This window comes from Ictalurus furcatus, chromosome 13 (genome assembly GCF_023375685.1).
Source record: "Ictalurus furcatus strain D&B chromosome 13, Billie_1.0, whole genome shotgun sequence".
In the NCBI taxonomy this organism is placed as follows: domain Eukaryota; kingdom Metazoa; phylum Chordata; class Actinopteri; order Siluriformes; family Ictaluridae; genus Ictalurus; species Ictalurus furcatus.
In genome coordinates, this window is record NC_071267.1 from 18413449 (window position 1) to 18430694 (window position 17246).

The 17246-nt window shown below is 44.7% G+C and overlaps 1 protein-coding gene across 1 annotated transcript in view; it reads right to left on the minus strand.

Annotated features, from left to right (window-relative positions):
* LOC128617568 (cadherin-12) overlaps positions 1-17246 on the minus strand; it is an 83721-nt gene that overhangs the window by 32475 nt on the left and 34000 nt on the right. The window contains exon 5 of the mRNA XM_053640751.1: positions 11931-12118. Coding sequence (XP_053496726.1) covers positions 11931-12118 — 188 coding nt within the window. The remainder of the gene's footprint in view (positions 1-11930; positions 12119-17246) is intronic.

Below are 17246 nucleotides of genomic sequence, written 5' to 3' on the forward strand. Positions count from 1 at the left end.
GTGGAAGCACACTCAGCTTCCTATGGAGGTTCCCAGGGCATCACTGGCACCTTTGTTGCAGTACTGCATGTGGGCAGCATATGCATATACGTGTCTGCTATATCACATATATATATATATATATATATATATATATATATATATATATATATATATATATATATCAAATTTACAATATTTTACAAATATACAAATTTAACTATACAAAAAACACTCATGTAGTGCACTGAATGAAAGAGCAGGATATATATATAATATCCAAGACAATAGTTGGAAAGCTCATGCTCATAGTGAAGCATTTCTTAGACTTTGAAGCATAAACCAAGTGTCTGCTTTTCATTGTTTAACTGGTGAAGTACCATTTATTAAAATGTAATAATGTGCAATAATAAATAATGATTCAAGAAAAACTCTACACTGAAACACATTAAACATGGTTATAGTGTAATATCTGTGATGAGCTTTGTGCTTTTTGTGCTAATTTGTTGGTTGGTAGGGCATTTTCATTATTCCCATGACAATTTTGCAGTTGTATGCTACTCTGGCATCACGGGGGAACTTGCAGTTACAAACATAAAAATAGGATGAAAGGAAACATAAGGGATAACAGTTAGGTTTCACTGTTGTACCCAAAACCAAAAGCACTTCTTTCCTCAATCACCAATTTACAGTGCCGTTCAATGTCATATTTATGAGAAATCCAATGTAGAAGTAGTGGAGACAGCAAACACTGGAATCAAATATCCAGATTGCAATGCTGTTATTCAACGAGTTACAGTATGGCAGAGACTTGGCTCAGCTGGTGGTGCTGATGGCCGTAAGATAGTTGAAGCTTTGGAGCCTGATCTGTTTAAGCAGAGTGTACATATGAGGAGGTGAGACAGCTGGACAGACTAAAGGACTGCTGCATTTTGCAGTTTTTTATATTAATTATATAATTGCTTTTATCTTAAAATATATTGTTCCATCCCACTGCATGCTATAGGAAATTACCATGACTGATTGGGGAGTAAAATAGGACGAACAAAGAAGCCCAACATTAAATGACTTTCTTTGCTGAAGCCTACTGTTACGCAAAAATATCTTCAATTGTACAGTACTTTGTTTTAAGGAAGTGAATAGTATGTTCATTCCTCTACACAGAAGGGTTTACATAAGCATAGAGTCTGTCATCCTTGGATCAGCAGTGCATCTAATACACTGATTTTAATAAGGGGTTAAATTATGGTGTTGTTTCTTGTCTGAAGCTGTAGTGTATATGATGCTACTCTATTATAGCAACAGTTGTACTAAATAGAGCTAAATACACAATTGTGCTTTCAAAAAATGTGTTAAATAGTGAATTAGCTACATGAGCAGTCAAATGTGTAATTACACATACACTGTCACATATGCCAAAACATGCACAGGCACATTTTTATTGTTCAAGGTTTTATCACTTTGAGACTTGAAATATCTCCTTTCAAAAACTATGCCCTGATATTACATTTTGCACTTACACTCCCTGCTGTTTTTTTTTGTTTGTTTGTTTGTTTGTTTTACCATATTCAGAGTCAAATATCAGAATGTAATCTCACACGTTGTCTAATTGCTTTGCATAGATATCAGTCTGCATCCTTTGTCCTCACTTTTAAAAGCACAAATCTCTTACACCTGAAAAACAAACTAATAGCCTCTTGTTGCTGTGAACGCAGTATAAATGCATACCTAGTTTTCTTATTTTGTTGCTGTTTGTTCAGGCTTTTTGCATTTTCTGCTTCAAGCTTGTGGGTTTGTTTATAGAAAAATGTGTTACTGCTGGCAAACATTTGTCCAACAGTGGCAGCTCCCAAAACTTAACTATAGGTGGCATGGTTCACTCCTGAAATAATTCTGGAAATTAGCATTATACAAAAAATAGCACTATAGATCCTAACAGAACAACATATCCAGTGACATGTGATTCATACCACCTCATTTCCTCTTTTTTGATTGTGCCTCTAGCTGTCACAACTGTTTCTTGGGGTGCTTGAGCCCATCATGACGTTGTTCAATCATTTCCTATGCACTAAAGGATGTAACTCATCAAGACCAGGAGAGCTGTTAGCAGTTAACATGTTCTCTAGAGATTTACAGTTCAAACAGGAAATTAATGACATTTTTAATAGAGGAATGGAATGGCTCACAGTGGCTGTGACATGGAGAGAGATCAAATGATGGCCATTAGTATAAGAGGGTTATTTGCCCACACCTGACTTTGAAAAGTGAAATTAGAGTTTGAGAGGGTTTTAAAGGTTGGACAAAATATAATAACTATTTTGCTTTTGTTCAGTTTGTTGCCCTGCAAACTTCTTCATTGTGCTCTATTCCAAACTCTACCTTTCATTTAGACTAATTTTCACTGGAGTTAATGGTTTTAAACCTTATGTTAAAGAACTATAAACAACCGGATTTAGCTAACACACACACACACACACACACACAGGTAGACTTGCATCTTATTCATTACTTGTACTAACCAGTGGGAGGAAAGAGTGATTCATTTCTGATGACTAATCATCGTCTGACACACTTTTGGGGATTTTGGGAATATTGTAGTGTTGGCCTATGGAGCACAATGCTACTTAGTCTGCACTGCATTGTTCCTGCAGCATTTCCCTCACACTCTATTGCTGAACACAGCACAGATGTAGGTGGTTTGGTGAGCTCCAAGGTCTCTGGTTCAATCCTGAGTCTGTACAAACTATCATTCTCCCGGTGTCTACATGAGTTACTTCAGGGTCCTTCGGTTTTCTTGTACCTCCCAAAAACATGTCAGTAAGTTGATGTTTTTGTATATGGAAAAAAAAAATTATAAATGGATTGGCTACTCTAAATTGCAAAAATGTGTGTGTGCATGGTTCTGGATGGACTAGCATCCCATACAAGGGGTGTTCCGGCCACATGCCAAGTGTTCCTAGGATATGATTCTGATCCACTGTGTCCCTGACCAGGATAAAGCAGTTACTAAAGATGAGTAACTAAATGTATAGACATTCAGTTTTATATATCACTAAACATATATGGTAAACATACACTGTGAGCCAAGCATACATGAACTATGAAAACGATCTATTCCCCACAGCTCAGTGATTTTTAATTACACATCAGACATGCTTACCAATCTTCCACTGAAAAAATAACCACATTTATACTATCATGGTGACAGATCCAGTAAGCTGAAAAAAATGTTCACTCAAATCCCATAATGAACATGCAACACAGCAATGTTTGATAAGTGTAGTATCAAAAGTGTGAAAGACATCTGCCTTATGCTCTGTTCTGTACAGTCAACAAGGACACTATACTCTATGTGAATTTACACCTCAGAAAATGTGTGTGTGTGTGTGTGTGTTGTACTGCCTTTTCACCTGTCCTTCACTGTTATGTTTCTTACAATTTATGCATTCAGTGTGTAGTCAGTATGTAGTCACTACTATGTAGGCATTATGCAGTGTTTTCTTTTGTGTATTGTTTTTGTTCTGATCTTTAATTGTTTCAATTTCTAAGACTCATTCATTTGTCAGTGTCAGTCACTTGCACTGCTGTGTCACATTTAAAAGGAAGTCAAATGCTGCACAGTAGCCAGTGTGTCATTAGTGTTCTTTTGAAGTCCAATTGCACGGCTTCTGCCTCCTAGTTAAAGTCCATTCTGTTGTAAAATCTAATGAATTTTTTCAGGCTTTATGGTTTAGTTGGCAGGCTTACTGTGCATAGGTTTAAACATGAATAATGTCTACAAACACACACACACACACACACACACACACACACCTCTCTCTCTCTCTCTTACCTGTTCCTGAATTTTGTTCAATTAGAAAATATATAAACCTATATGATAGACTCAGTATTAACCTGTATGCACACACACCTACACATATACACACACCTCTATGTGAGTGACTGTAAATTATATTTATTCTGTAAGTATGACCAAAAAAAATCCCCAATTTCTTTCCTAATATATTCTACATAACCCTAGAAGATTCTGTACGTAAATATAGAATTGTCACTCTAACATGGTGATGTCATGTATTAGGTTTCAGTGTGATTTTAGTTTAACAGCCCTATAGAAATTGCTGGATTAACTTTGCCATTATGTCCAGCATTTAATAAGCACTCCTATTAAATGAACACAAATGAAAAGGGACAATTATAAGTATTCACTATACTAAAATATCTAGAAAGCACAGCATTCTAAAAAAAACAAACAAAAAAAAAAAACAAGAACAACCCTGAAGAAGCATCTCTTATGTTATGTTATGAGCAAACAAACAAATGACCAAATTATGAGTAAGTCTACATGGGTATGTTCTTTTGAGGTCAAAGCATATATAGGAACCTTCACGGTTACCTGAATAGAGAGACAGCGAGAGAGAGAGAGAGAGAGAGAGAGAGAGAGAGAGAGAGAGAGAGAAAAAAAAAGAGAGAGAAAGTATAAAAAAAGAACTCGCCTATACTCCTATATGTTTCATATCTTAGTTATATTCTTCAGTGGGAGGGAAACAAATGTTTCTGAGACACATCCAGGTACACACTGCCAGTAAGTGTCATCCAACCTGCTCTCAACAGTGAAAAATGAGACATTTTTATGAGGAAGACAAAGAAAAAGAAAATGTGATCTTTTATGGCTTGAGGCGACTGGAGGAAAGAAGATGCAGCACTAGAGCTTACAATTGACAATAATCTGTCTGCTTTTTACTTTCGGATAGAGTTTCCTGGGTGGATGACTGCTGTTTATGCAAGCTTTTCCCAGCTTTATTTTTTATTATTGTTTATTTATTTATTTATTTTTTTTCCAATTTTCATCTCCCTTGTGATTTTTTTTATAGCTTTGTGTTGACAAATGGAATTTGAAATCACTAGCAAAGCATTTTATCACTTGAAAGATTCAATGGCAGGAGGGTATGCCCAAGATATGCAGCTGTATGTGTGTGTGTGTGTGTGTGTGTGTGTGTGTGTGTGTGTGACATGACTATTCTTGGGATTTTGAGTCGTGTGACTTTCTTCAACCAACATTTAATGCAGATATTTTATAGAATTTCTAATTATAATTATTTTATTTAAGCAATAATTATATTTCTGTTTAATTTGAGCCCCCTATTTGAGCTGATATAAAACAGAACAATGTGTTCTAGGTATGCATGTGTCACGAGTTCCCCTTTAAGCAGCACGCTGTGGAGCATGTGAGCGCACGTGCACGAGCAGGTGCGCGAGCACCTGCTTTTCCCTTGTGGACAATCGTGACATTTCCACACGTGCTTTTGTTTATGTTTCTGTCATGTCTCCTCCCCGTTCTGTCATTGGTTGTAGTTTCACATGTGTCTGAATTGCCCTCAGCCGTCAGCCATTACAACGCTGATTATCTCCGCATATATACCGCGCGCCTCCCAGCACACAACGCAGAATATTGAATGAGTTATAGTAGATTAGTTTAGAGTCCTTACGATAGATAACCACAGTCAGTCCATAGTTTCATGTTTAGATTCATAGTCATAGTTCATGTCATGTTTCATGTTTAGGTTCGTTTGTTAAATTCACGCTGGTTTCTCCGCTACCAGTCCCTCGCTGTTGTTTATGTTTCATGTTTGGTATATCGACCCTGTATCCCGTGACCACGACTTTGATTCCTGCCTTGCCTCGTTTATGCCTGTTTGCCGATCGTCTGAATTTTGCATGTTACTGGATTACGTTTTTGGATCACATTCTGGATTTACCTGCCTGTGTGTCTCTCAATAAAACTGTTCACACTGCGCTTGCATCCAACCTTATCTCCGTTACGTCACGATACGTGGCAGAATATTCCGCCCATCATGGATGCAGCACGAGAACGAAGAGGACGCAGAACCCGGAGGTCCACGCCAATCATCCCCGCCTTGGATTCTATGCAGTTCTCGCAATGGACTTTCATGGACCTTCCCAATTGGTATGATGGCTTCTTTCGTTATCCGGACTATTTTATGATAGACTGCCAGAGTTACTTCTCAAGCCTGTTTGACCAGAAGCCAAGGGAGAGACAATGGATTAAGTTCATGATGTCCCGATTTTTTGGCTCAGCTCGCAAGTGGGCACAGCGAGTAGCAGCCATGAGACCCCGGGTACTGGAGGACAGTAGGCAGTTTTCGGACCTGTTTCTGAGGGAGTTTGGAGAACCAGGGCAGAGCTACAACTTGGATGAGCTGTTGAAGGGAGTTAATGTGGCGAACAGTGCTGATCTTCCATTCCACATGCATTATGAGCGGATGAGCCACCAAGTTGATGTTAACACGGACAACCAAGTCCCTGAGGTCCAAGTCAAGTCTCCAGTCTCTGAAATCCAAGTCAAGTCTCAAGTCCCGGAGGTCCAAGTCCAAGTCAAGTCTCTAGTCTCTGGAGTCCAAGTCAAGTCTCCAGTCTCTGAAATCCAAGTCAAATCTCAAGTCCCTGAGGTCCAAGTCCAAGTCAAGTCTCAAGTCCCTGAGGTCCAAGTCAAGTCTCCAGTCTCTGAAATCCAAGTCAAGTCTCAAGTCCCTGAGGTCCAAGTCAAGTCTCAAGTTCCTGATGTCACACCCAAGTCTACTGATATGGCCGACCAAGTTCTGCTCACGCCCAAGTCTAACGACACGGCCGACCACGTTCTGTTCAAGCCCGAGTCTACCGACCCGGTCGCCCAAGTTCAGCCCACGCCCAAGTCTAACGACACGGCCGACCACGTTCTGCTCAAGCCCGAGTCTACCGACCCGGTCGCCCAAGTTCAGCCCACGCCCAAGTCTAACGACACGGCTGACCACGTTCTGCTCAAGCCCGAGTCTACCGACCCGGTCGCCCAAGTTCAGCCCACGCCCAAGTCTAACGACACGGCCGACCACGTTCTGCTCAAGCCCGAGTCTACCGACCCGGTCGCCCAAGTTCAGCCCACGCCCAAGTCTAACGACACGGCCGACCACGTTCTGTTCAAGCCCGAGTCTACCGACCCGGTCGCCCAAGTTCAGCCCACGCCCAAGTCTAACGACACGGCCGACCACGTTCTGCTCAAGCCCGAGTCTACCGACCCGGTCGCCCAAGTTCAGCCCACACCCAAGTCTACCGACCCGGTCGCCCAAGTTCAGCCCACGCCCAAGTCTACCGACCCGGTCGCCCAGGTTCAGCCCACGCCCAAGACTACGGACACAACTACCCAAGTTTTGCTCACGCCCAAGACTACGGACACAACCACCCAAGTTCAGCCCACGCCCAAGTCTAACGACACGGCCGACCACGTTCTGTTCAAGCCCGAGTCTACCGACCCGGTCGCCCAAGTTCAGCCCACGCCCAAGTCTAACGACACGGCCGACCACGTTCTGCTCAAGCCCGAGTCTACCGACCCGGTCGCCCAAGTTCAGCCCACGCCCAAGTCTAACGACACGGCCGACCACGTTCTGCTCAAGCCCGAGTCTACCGACCCGGTCGCCCAAGTTCAGCCCACGCCCAAGTCTAACGACACGGCCGACCACGTTCTGCTCAAGCCCGAGTCTACCGACCCGGTCGCCCAAGTTCAGCCCACGCCCAAGTCTAACGACACGGCCGACCACGTTCTGTTCAAGCCCGAGTCTACCGACCCGGTCGCCCAAGTTCAGCCCACGCCCAAGTCTAACGACACGGCCGACCACGTTCTGCTCAAGCCCGAGTCTACCGACCCGGTCGCCCAAGTTCAGCCCACGCCCAAGTCTACCGACCCGGTCGCCCAAGTTCAGCCCACGCCCAAGTCTACCGACCCGGTCGCCCAGGTTCAGCCCACGCCCAAGACTACGGACACAACTACCCAAGTTTTGCTCACGCCCAAGACTACGGACACAACCACCCAAGTTCTGCTCACGCCCGAGTCTGCCGACACGCACAGCCAAGTTCTGCTCACGCCCGAGTCTGCCGACACGCACAGCCAAGTTCTGCTCACACCCGAGTCTGCCGACACGCACAGCCAAGTTCTGCTCACGCCCGAGTCTGCCGACACGCACAGCCAAGTTCTGCTCACGCCCGAGTCTGCCGACACGCACAGCCTAGTTCTGCTCACGCCCGAGTCTGCCGACACGCACAGCCAAGTTCTGCTCACGCCCGAGTCTACCGACACGGCCGCCCAAGTTCTGTTCACGCCAGAGTCTACCGACCCGGCCGCCCAAGTTCTGTTCACGCCAGAGTCTACCGACCCGGTCGCCCAGGTTCAGCCCACACCCAAGTCTACCGACCCGGTCGCCTAGGTTCAGCCCACGCCCAAGTCTACCGACCCGGTCGCCCAGGTTCAGCCCACGCCCAAGTCTACTGACCCGGTCGCCCAGGTTCTGCTCACGCCCGAGTCTGCCGACACGCACAGCCAAGTTCTGCTCACACCCCGAGTCTACCGACACGGCTGCCCAAGTTCTGCTCACGCCCGAGTCTACCGACACGGCCGCCCAAGTTCTGCCCATGCCCAGGGTTCACCTGGTGACCTCAGAGCCCCAGCCTGAGATCTACGAGGAGATCTCAACTCCATAGCTGCAACCTTCCTGTTCAGCTGTGGACGTCGCTCAGTCTTCCTGTTCAGCTGTGGACGTCGCTCAGCCTCCCTGTTCAGTTGAGGTCGTCGCTCAGCCTCCCTGTTCGGCTGTGGACGTCGCTCACCCTCCCCGCTCGGCTGTGGACGTCGCTCAGCCTCCCCGCTCGGCTGTGGACGTCGCTCAGCCTCCCCGCTCGGCTGTGGACGTCGCTCAGCCTCCCCGCTCGGCTGTGGACGTCGCTCAGCCTCCCCGCTCGGCTGTGGACGTCGCTCAGCCTCCCCGCTCGGCTGTGGACGTCGCTCAGCCTCCCCGCTCGGCTGTGGTCGTCGCTCAGCCTCCCCGCTCGGCTGTGGCCGTCGCTCAGCCTCCCCGCTCGGCTGTGGCCGTCGCTCAGCCTCCCCGCTCGGCTGTGGCCGTCGCTCAGCCTCCCCGCTCGGCTGAGGTCGTCGCTCAGCCTCCCCGCTCGGCTGAGGTCGTCGCTCAGACTTCCTGCTCCATGGCGAACATCGTTCCCCCCCTCCTGCCTCGAGGAGACCCACGCTCCTCTCCTGGGCCTCACGGAGACCCACGCTCCTCTCCCTGGCCTCACGGAGACCCACGCTCCTCTCCCTGGCCTCACGGAGACCCACGCTCTGCCTTCATGCTCCGCCAAGGACTTCGCTCAGCCTGTCTGCCCAGGTGGTTGTCGCTCTGCCTACCTGTTCAGCCGGGGACGTCGCTCCGCCTTCATGCTCCGACGAGAACGTCGCCCTGTTTCCCTGCTCAGCTGAGTACAGCGCTCTGCTTTCATGCTCTGCCGAGGACGTCGCTCAGCCTGCCTGCCCAGCTGTGGTCGTCGCTCTGCCTTCATGCTCCGCCGAGGATGTCGCTCAGCCTGCCTGCCCAGCTGTGGTCATCGCTCTGCCTTCATGCTCCGCCGAGGACTTCGCTCAGCCTGTCTGCCCGGCTGTGGTCGTCGCTCTGCCCTCATGCTCCGCCGAGGACGTCGCTCAGCCTGCCTGCCCGGCTGTGGTCGTCGCTCTGCCCTCATGCTCTGCCGAGGACTTCACTCAGCCTGTATGCCTGGCTGTGGTCGTCGCTCTGTTTCCCTGTTCAGCCGAGGACGTCGCTCTGCTTTCCTGCTCTGCCGAGGACGTCGCTCTGCCTTCATGCTCCGCCAAGGACTTCGCTCAGCCTGTCTGCCCGGCTGTGGTCATCGCTCTGCCTTCATGCTCCGCCGAGGATGTCGCTCCACTTTCATGCTCCGCTGAGGATGTGGCTCAGCCTGTCTGCCCATCTGTGGTCGTCGCTCTGCCTACCTGTTCAGCTGAGGACGTCGCTGTGCTTCCCTGCTCTGCCGTGTACGTCGCTCTACTTTTTTGTTTCGCCAAGGACGCCGTGCAGTCTCCAGGCTCTGCTTGGGACATTCTGCCCAGGGGGCCAGGGCCGCCAATGGAGATGGATGTTTCATGGCACTCCGGGAGGAGTGCCCTTGGGGGGGGGGGGGTTCTGTCAGGAGTTCCCCTTTAAGTAGCACGCTGTGGAGCATGTGAGCGCGCGTTTCCCTTGTGGACAATCGTGACATTTCCACACATGCATTTGTTTATGTTTCTGTCATGTCTCCTCCCCGTTCTGTCATTGGTTGTAGTTTCACGTGTGTCTGAATTGCCCTCAGCCGTCAGCCATTACAATGCTGATTATCTCCGCATATATACCGCGCGCCTCCCAACACACAACGCGGAATATTGAATGAGTTATAGTAGATTAGTTTAGAGTCCTTACGATAGATAACCACAGTCAGTCCATAGTTTCATGTTTCATGTTTCATGTTTAGATTCATAGTCATAGTTCATGTCATGTTTCATGTTTAGGTTCGTTTGTTAAGTTCATGCTGGTTTCTCTGCTACCAGTCCCTCGCTGTTGTTTATGTTTCATGTTTGGTATATCGACCCTGTATCCCGTGACCACGATTTTGATTCCTGCCTTGCCTCGTTTATGCCTGTTTGCCGATCGTCTGAATTTTGCATGTTACTGGATTACGTTTTTGGATCACGTTCTGGATTTACCTGCCTGTGTGTCTCTCAATAAAACTGTTCACACTGCGCTTGCATCCTACCTTATCTCCGTTACGTCACGATACGTGACAGCATGCTGGAACCAGTAAGAAGAAAGCACAGGCCAAATATACAGTCATGGGAAAAAGAAATTACAGCCTCCTTCAGTTCTATGTTTTTATTTATCAGGGCCTAAATAACACTTGTGTGGTCCTCACCATCTTCTATAAACATGTGATATCTGCATTACTTGGTTGAAGAAATGTATATTATATACAGTATATATTTTAAATTGCTAATAGGGCCATATTCCAATTTAAGTGCACTTAATCCAAAAAACAAAAAAAATACGGTTTAGGTTAATGTGATAACATGCAAGTGATAAGAAGGCAAAGATACAATCAAACATCTAATAGAGTTACTTTTACAGCAATATGTTGTGAATATATTAAATCAAACTGTCATAACCAGGATGTGGAAAGCATACTAATCATCACAATCATTGTCACATTAGTTGGCCACCATCCAATAAGATAGTAAAGTTTTTCATGATGAAATAAAAGTAGCATAATAAGTTTTATATCAACAGTGACAGAAAGTGTCATGATTATAGGCAGGTGTGAAAAGCACTGCATTTGCTGTTGATATTGACTAACTGTTGAATTAGTTTTCCAGTTAGTAAATTGTGTCCATATTTTGGTTAATTTGTACACTTAGCTGAAGAAAATGTACACCCAATTTAACAAACAAGTAATTGTACTTTTATAGCCCTTAATAGTCTTATTAGTCTTAAACAAAAAAGTTTAAATTAGCTCTTGTTGGCTTTTAAAGAACTTCAGAAATCTGCATGAAACAAGTTAGAGACACTGTCTATTAAACATATTTATGTCTTACACTAATTAGATAACCTTTCAGAATGCTAAGCAACAGCACATTCAAATGTCTATGAAAGACCACATACTGTACACAGAATGCAATATATTTATATTGTTCTAAAACATTTAAATAAAATAACATGGTTTTGTATGTACAGTAATACACATTAATATCTGTACTTCAATATTTGTACATAAAATATCAACTAAATTCAGTGTAGTGTAGGAGACAAAATAAGGCATGCACAACAGCTTCTTGCAAGTATAATTTAAAAAGCTGAACAAGCTCAAAAATAGTGTGGGATTAGGGACATTAATTGATTGTGGAAAAAATGGGATTACATGATTATGCTCAAACATATTAATTAGAAATGTATCTTAATATGTTTCAGGCAAAAATGTGTTTAACACCTGTGTGTGTGTGTGTGTGTGTGTGTGTGTGTGTGTGTGTGTGTGTGTGTGTGTGAAAGCATGCACAATATGCATGTCATTGTGTGTCAGAAATTAAGTCTTACCTGTCTGAGAATAATGATGCCTTCCTGGTTGTGCTCATTGGTGATGATGTCAAACATGGCTCCTCCATCTCCAGGGACAATGTTATATTCCACCTCAGCGTTCTTGCCAATATCCAGGTCATGGGCTTTGATTCGGCCCACAGAAGAGCCCACCGCTGAAGACTCAGGCACACGCAAGTGGAATGTATCTGATGTAGGAAAAACATGATTAGCCTTCTCATTAATTTACGCCTTTAGTTGGGTTTATTTAGACTTTACTTACGTAAAATAATATTTGGGTAAATTCATGCAAAATAGAGATCAATGTTAATCTTTTACATGTTCAGGGTTTGCTATAATGAGACTATTTGTACAAAGAAAAAAGACATGTGCAGTACTCAGTGATGACTTCAGGGGGTGGGGAAGGGATGGCTCATGAAATTTAAATAGGATAAACCAATTATTCACATAGGAAGCTTTTAGTACTCTGTTGTAATGAAAATGCACATGATATGCTTTAACATTTAATTATTGATTAGAATATTTGCACTTTGGTGAAACAGTACACCGTTCAGAATGCAATTTACTTTTTAACGGTGAGTCTCCCCTTTAAAAAAAAGAATTTTCCAAATCTATAAACAAATATGCATTTGAGGCTAAATTGGCAAATTATGCTAAGACAGTTGTTCAGTATTAACATAAAGTATTATAGTGGTGATAAATCATATTTCCAAAAGAATCAATTAAGCTTTACATTGAGTAGTTTATACTTTATGTCTTGTAAAAACAATACATTCTTTTAAGCAGACATTCTTTAATACAAAAATTTAACTGAATTTTAGCTATGATACACTTGTGGTTTGCCATGCCAAGGTTTCCCCTGACCCTTTCTGGATACCCCACTTAAAAGTTTCTGGAGTCACCACTGACAGTACAGATTAGCTGAAGTTAATTCTCAGTGGCCACTTTGGAGGGAAAAAAAAACACCTCAGCTAATTGCAAAGTCATTAGAAAAATTAGAAATGAACTGAATGAGACAAACAGGGTGAGAAAAAAAATCCACAAAGAACAGAGTCCAACATGCAGTGAGTGTCAGAGCATTCTCTCCTGACCTAATTACACAAATATACACTTCCAATATATCACTATACAGGGTTCTCCACTAATATTGGCAGCCTTGGTAAACATGAGCAAAGAAGGCTGTGAAAAATTGCCTCTATTATTTAACCTTTTGATATTTTGTCAAAAAATAAAATCACAAAAATACTCTGCTCTCATGGATATCAAACAATTGCAAACAAAACACAGGTTTATCCAAAAACATTTTTTGTTAAATATAGGTGTGCAACAATTATTGACACCCTTTTAGTAAATACTTGTTACCTCCCTTTGCCAAGATAACAGCCCTGAGTCTTCTTCTATAATGCCTGATGAGGTTGGAGAATACATGGCAAGACCATTCCTCCATACAGAATCTCTCCAGATCCTTCAAATTTTGAGGTCCATGCTGGTGGACTGTCCTCTTAAGTTCAACCCACAGGTTTTCTATGGGTTTCAAGTCAGGTGACTGGTATGGCCATGGCAGGACCCTGATTCTGTGGTCAGTAAACCATTTTCGTGTTGATTTTGATGTATGTTTTGGATCATTGTCCTGCTAGAAGATCCAACCATGGCCCATTTTAAGCTTTTTGGCAGAGGCAGTCAAGTTTTCATTTAATATCTGTCGATATTTGATAGAGACCATGATGCCATGTATCCTAACAAAATTAACTTTGCACAAAATTTATTTAGCGCATGCACCAGGAGGTTGCTCATGTGAGCCACGACTGGTAAGAGAGAACCAGAACTACAATCAAGCAGCTGTCTATATTGTGACAAAATAATATTTGGTTTTAAATTTAAAAAAAAATTGTAATCCTAATAGTATTACCATTTTTTACGAAATGTACCTGTAATCAGATTACTTTCTTTTTTGACATAATGGTAATAGATTACAGTTACCAGTTTTTTGTATCTCGATTACATAATGCCATTACATGTATTGCGTTACTCCCCAAGCCTGACGAGAGCTGAGTATTTTTGTGATTTTTTTTTTTTTTAACATAAGATCAAAAGGTTAAACAATAAAGAGAATTTTCACAGCCTTCTTTGCTCATATTTACCAAGGGTGAAATATTAATGGTGTAACGACACGAGACGGTTAACAGGAAGTAGGCGCAGGAGCGCTGTCTTTATTCATAAGCAAACAAACCAAACACAGGGAGCGCGGTCTATACTGAATAAGATTAACTAGATTAACCATGAGACTACAGTCTAGGCATTGCACGAGAACAAACACGAAGCTACGACCGCTAGCATGCTACACATACATGCTACTAATGTGACCATATACCAATACTCGTTAAACATTACAAACGTAAATACTGCGCGAAGTGCGCAGCCACACGAGGGGTTTAAATAACAAACACAATCAAACTAAAGCATAGACAGCTGGGGCAAATTAAAGACATCCTCAAACATAAACCAATACCGAAACAGGAAGGGAACAAAGCCAAAACAAAAGGCATGTGTCCATTTCACCCAGTTCAGTCACGTGCACGCGCGCACTCAGAAGCCACGCCGAAGTGCCATCTGCCGGCCAAGGCGTAACACAACCCCCCTCCAACGGGGGTCCTGGGCCCCCTGTGTGAGATGTCTCTTGCTGTGTCTGAAAACGAGGCGGCCTTCGCCAGACAACAGACAGACGGGGAACCACCCCCGGTGGGATTGAAAGTCGGGGCGCCATCCTCGGTGGGACTGTAATGCTGGACAACACCCCCAGCAGCACTGGAATGCTGGATGACGCCCCCAGCAGCACTGGAACGCTGGACGACATCCCCAGCAGGACTGGACAGCAGGACAGCCTCCTCGGCTGGGCCGGACAGCGGGACAGCCTCCTCGGCTGGGCAGGGCAGCGGGACAGCCTCCTCGGCTGGGCTGGACAGCCTCCTCGGCTGGGCAGGGCAGCGGGACAGCTGCCTCGGCTGGGCAGGGCAGCGGGACAGCGCAACAGCCTCCTTGGCTGGGCAGGACAGCGCGACAGCCTCCTCAGCTGGGCAGGGCAGCGCGACAGCCTCCTCTGCTGGGCTGGACAGCGGGACAGCCTCCTCGGCTTGCAGGCGCTCCACAGCTGAGGCCTCCCCGTAGGCCTCAAGCTGGAGCTCTGAGGTTGCCATGCTGACCTCAGGCAGGAGCTCCACAGCTGAGACCTCCCGTAGGCCTCAAGCTGGAGCTCTGATGTCGCCGTTGCCCCCCCCAAAAAAAGTTCAAGACCAGCCTTCGGTTCCGGACTGGGCGGGGTGACTGGGTTCTCAGCAGGGCAGGAAGGTGGAGCACTGTTCGGCGCTACGGGACGGGGGCTAAGCGCCTCCAGGTTGTGGAGTACCTGATCCACCTCAGCCTGCCGCTGCTTCATCTGGAGCTCCTCCTGCTGTATTTTTAGCGCAATCTGCTGCTTCCACTGCCAAGCGTAGAACTCCTCTGGAGTCGGGAAGTCCCAGTAATAAATCATTCTCCCGACCAGGTAATCTCCTGCTACTTCCCTGTTTCGGCGAATTAATCTGTCACGCTAAATGCTGGAGACAAGCGCAGACGGGCAGGGTGGCGAGTGCAGGAGCAACGTGAGATGAATGGCAGAAAACAGACGAATATCAGCAAACAATCCAACAGGGATAAAGCAAGGAATCGTAACCGTAGATAACAGGCTGGAAAGTCCAAATACCGGGAAAAACTAGAATAACTCTAAGGCTTGGTAATATCACTAAGTCACAAGAACTAAGCGTTTACTTCGCGATGGCGCGACGCTTAACGAGGCCTTTTATAACTTCGTCAGCCGCACAGGTGTTGGTGATCAATACTCAGGTGAACTTGAGTGCGGGCATGGCTGGGAAGTGTAGTCCCCGTCTGCCATGTCCGTAAGCGGCGCCGCCCTCTGAGTATTGCGGTCGCGAGTTTGCCGTGGCGTAACAAATGGAGTGCACTGTAAAGTCCATACTAATATACATGAAGACACTGTATGTGCTGTGAAATGTTTGGGCTACCTCTGAGCTACAACTTTTTCTAGTTGACTGACTTTGTATTATATAGTTATGTGAATTGATATGAAGTTTATCCTGGTCATGCTTACTATGGATTCTTTGCCTATCCCTGGAACACTTGATGCAATGCAGTTCATCGCAGGACAACATGCCCACACACATTTGCACACATTCACACTTTGTAGCCAAGACTTCTATCAGCGTGGTTTGGGAGTTTGGAGGAAATCCACAATAACAGTAACGTGACAGTACCCTGAGTTCAGTATCAAAGCTCTGATGCAGCAATGCTATCTACTGTGCGTTCATGCCACCCACAGTATAGATTATATCAGCAAATTGTTATTAATGTGAGGAGCATGATGATTCACTGGCAGTACAGGCTGATAGTTTAGTAGTTAAACACAATAACGTTGCACTACAATTTAAAATGCCATATCTACAATCTAGTCTAGACCTTGTAATATATCTAATAGCTGCAGTGCATAGCTGACTAAATACAAGTGTATGGTAAGTTCACTGTTTACTTATGGTCTCCTGAAAAGAGTGAATTAAAGGGTAGTGATTACTAATGTAATTCCAAATGTATACAAAATAATTATCCAATATTATTGTATTGATCTTTGAAAAAATTAAATCAGCAGCACTAAATACTTGATAAGTGCCCAAGAAATAGTTCTACAGACCAGAAAGCTGATCTTTTGAGTTTTGGTTTTCTGGAAAAAATGGAGGTCATTGAGGAGATCATTCTCTGCATCTGAACAAAGATTGTTGCTTTTATATTTTATTATATATTTTTTTTCAATACAAAAAGCTTGTCTAATACTTTTCCCAATGCCAGATGAAGCTTTTACAGATCAAGCAACCTATAGGTGTCACGTTATTAATGTAATGGAGGTTAGGATGCAAGTGCAGATAAGAGCTTTTAATAAAGAGAGGCAGGCAGACAAATCCAAATCATGAGACAATAGCGTGGTCAAAAACAAGCAATGGGTCAGGCGATCTGCAAACAGGCATAAATAGGCAAGGCAAGAAACGAGAACGAGAAACAAGAAACAAGATCAATGAACATGAAACTAAATGAGGAACGGGGTACAAACGCTTGGTATGGTGATAACACTCAATACTTCACAAAGTCATTGTGTTGAAACAGTCTCTTTATACTGTGGTTGTGAGTGCTGCGAATTTGATGCAGGTATGCGTGATTAGAATGAATATGAGTGTTCTGGGAATTGCAGTCCATGGCGGCCATGTTTGTAGGCAG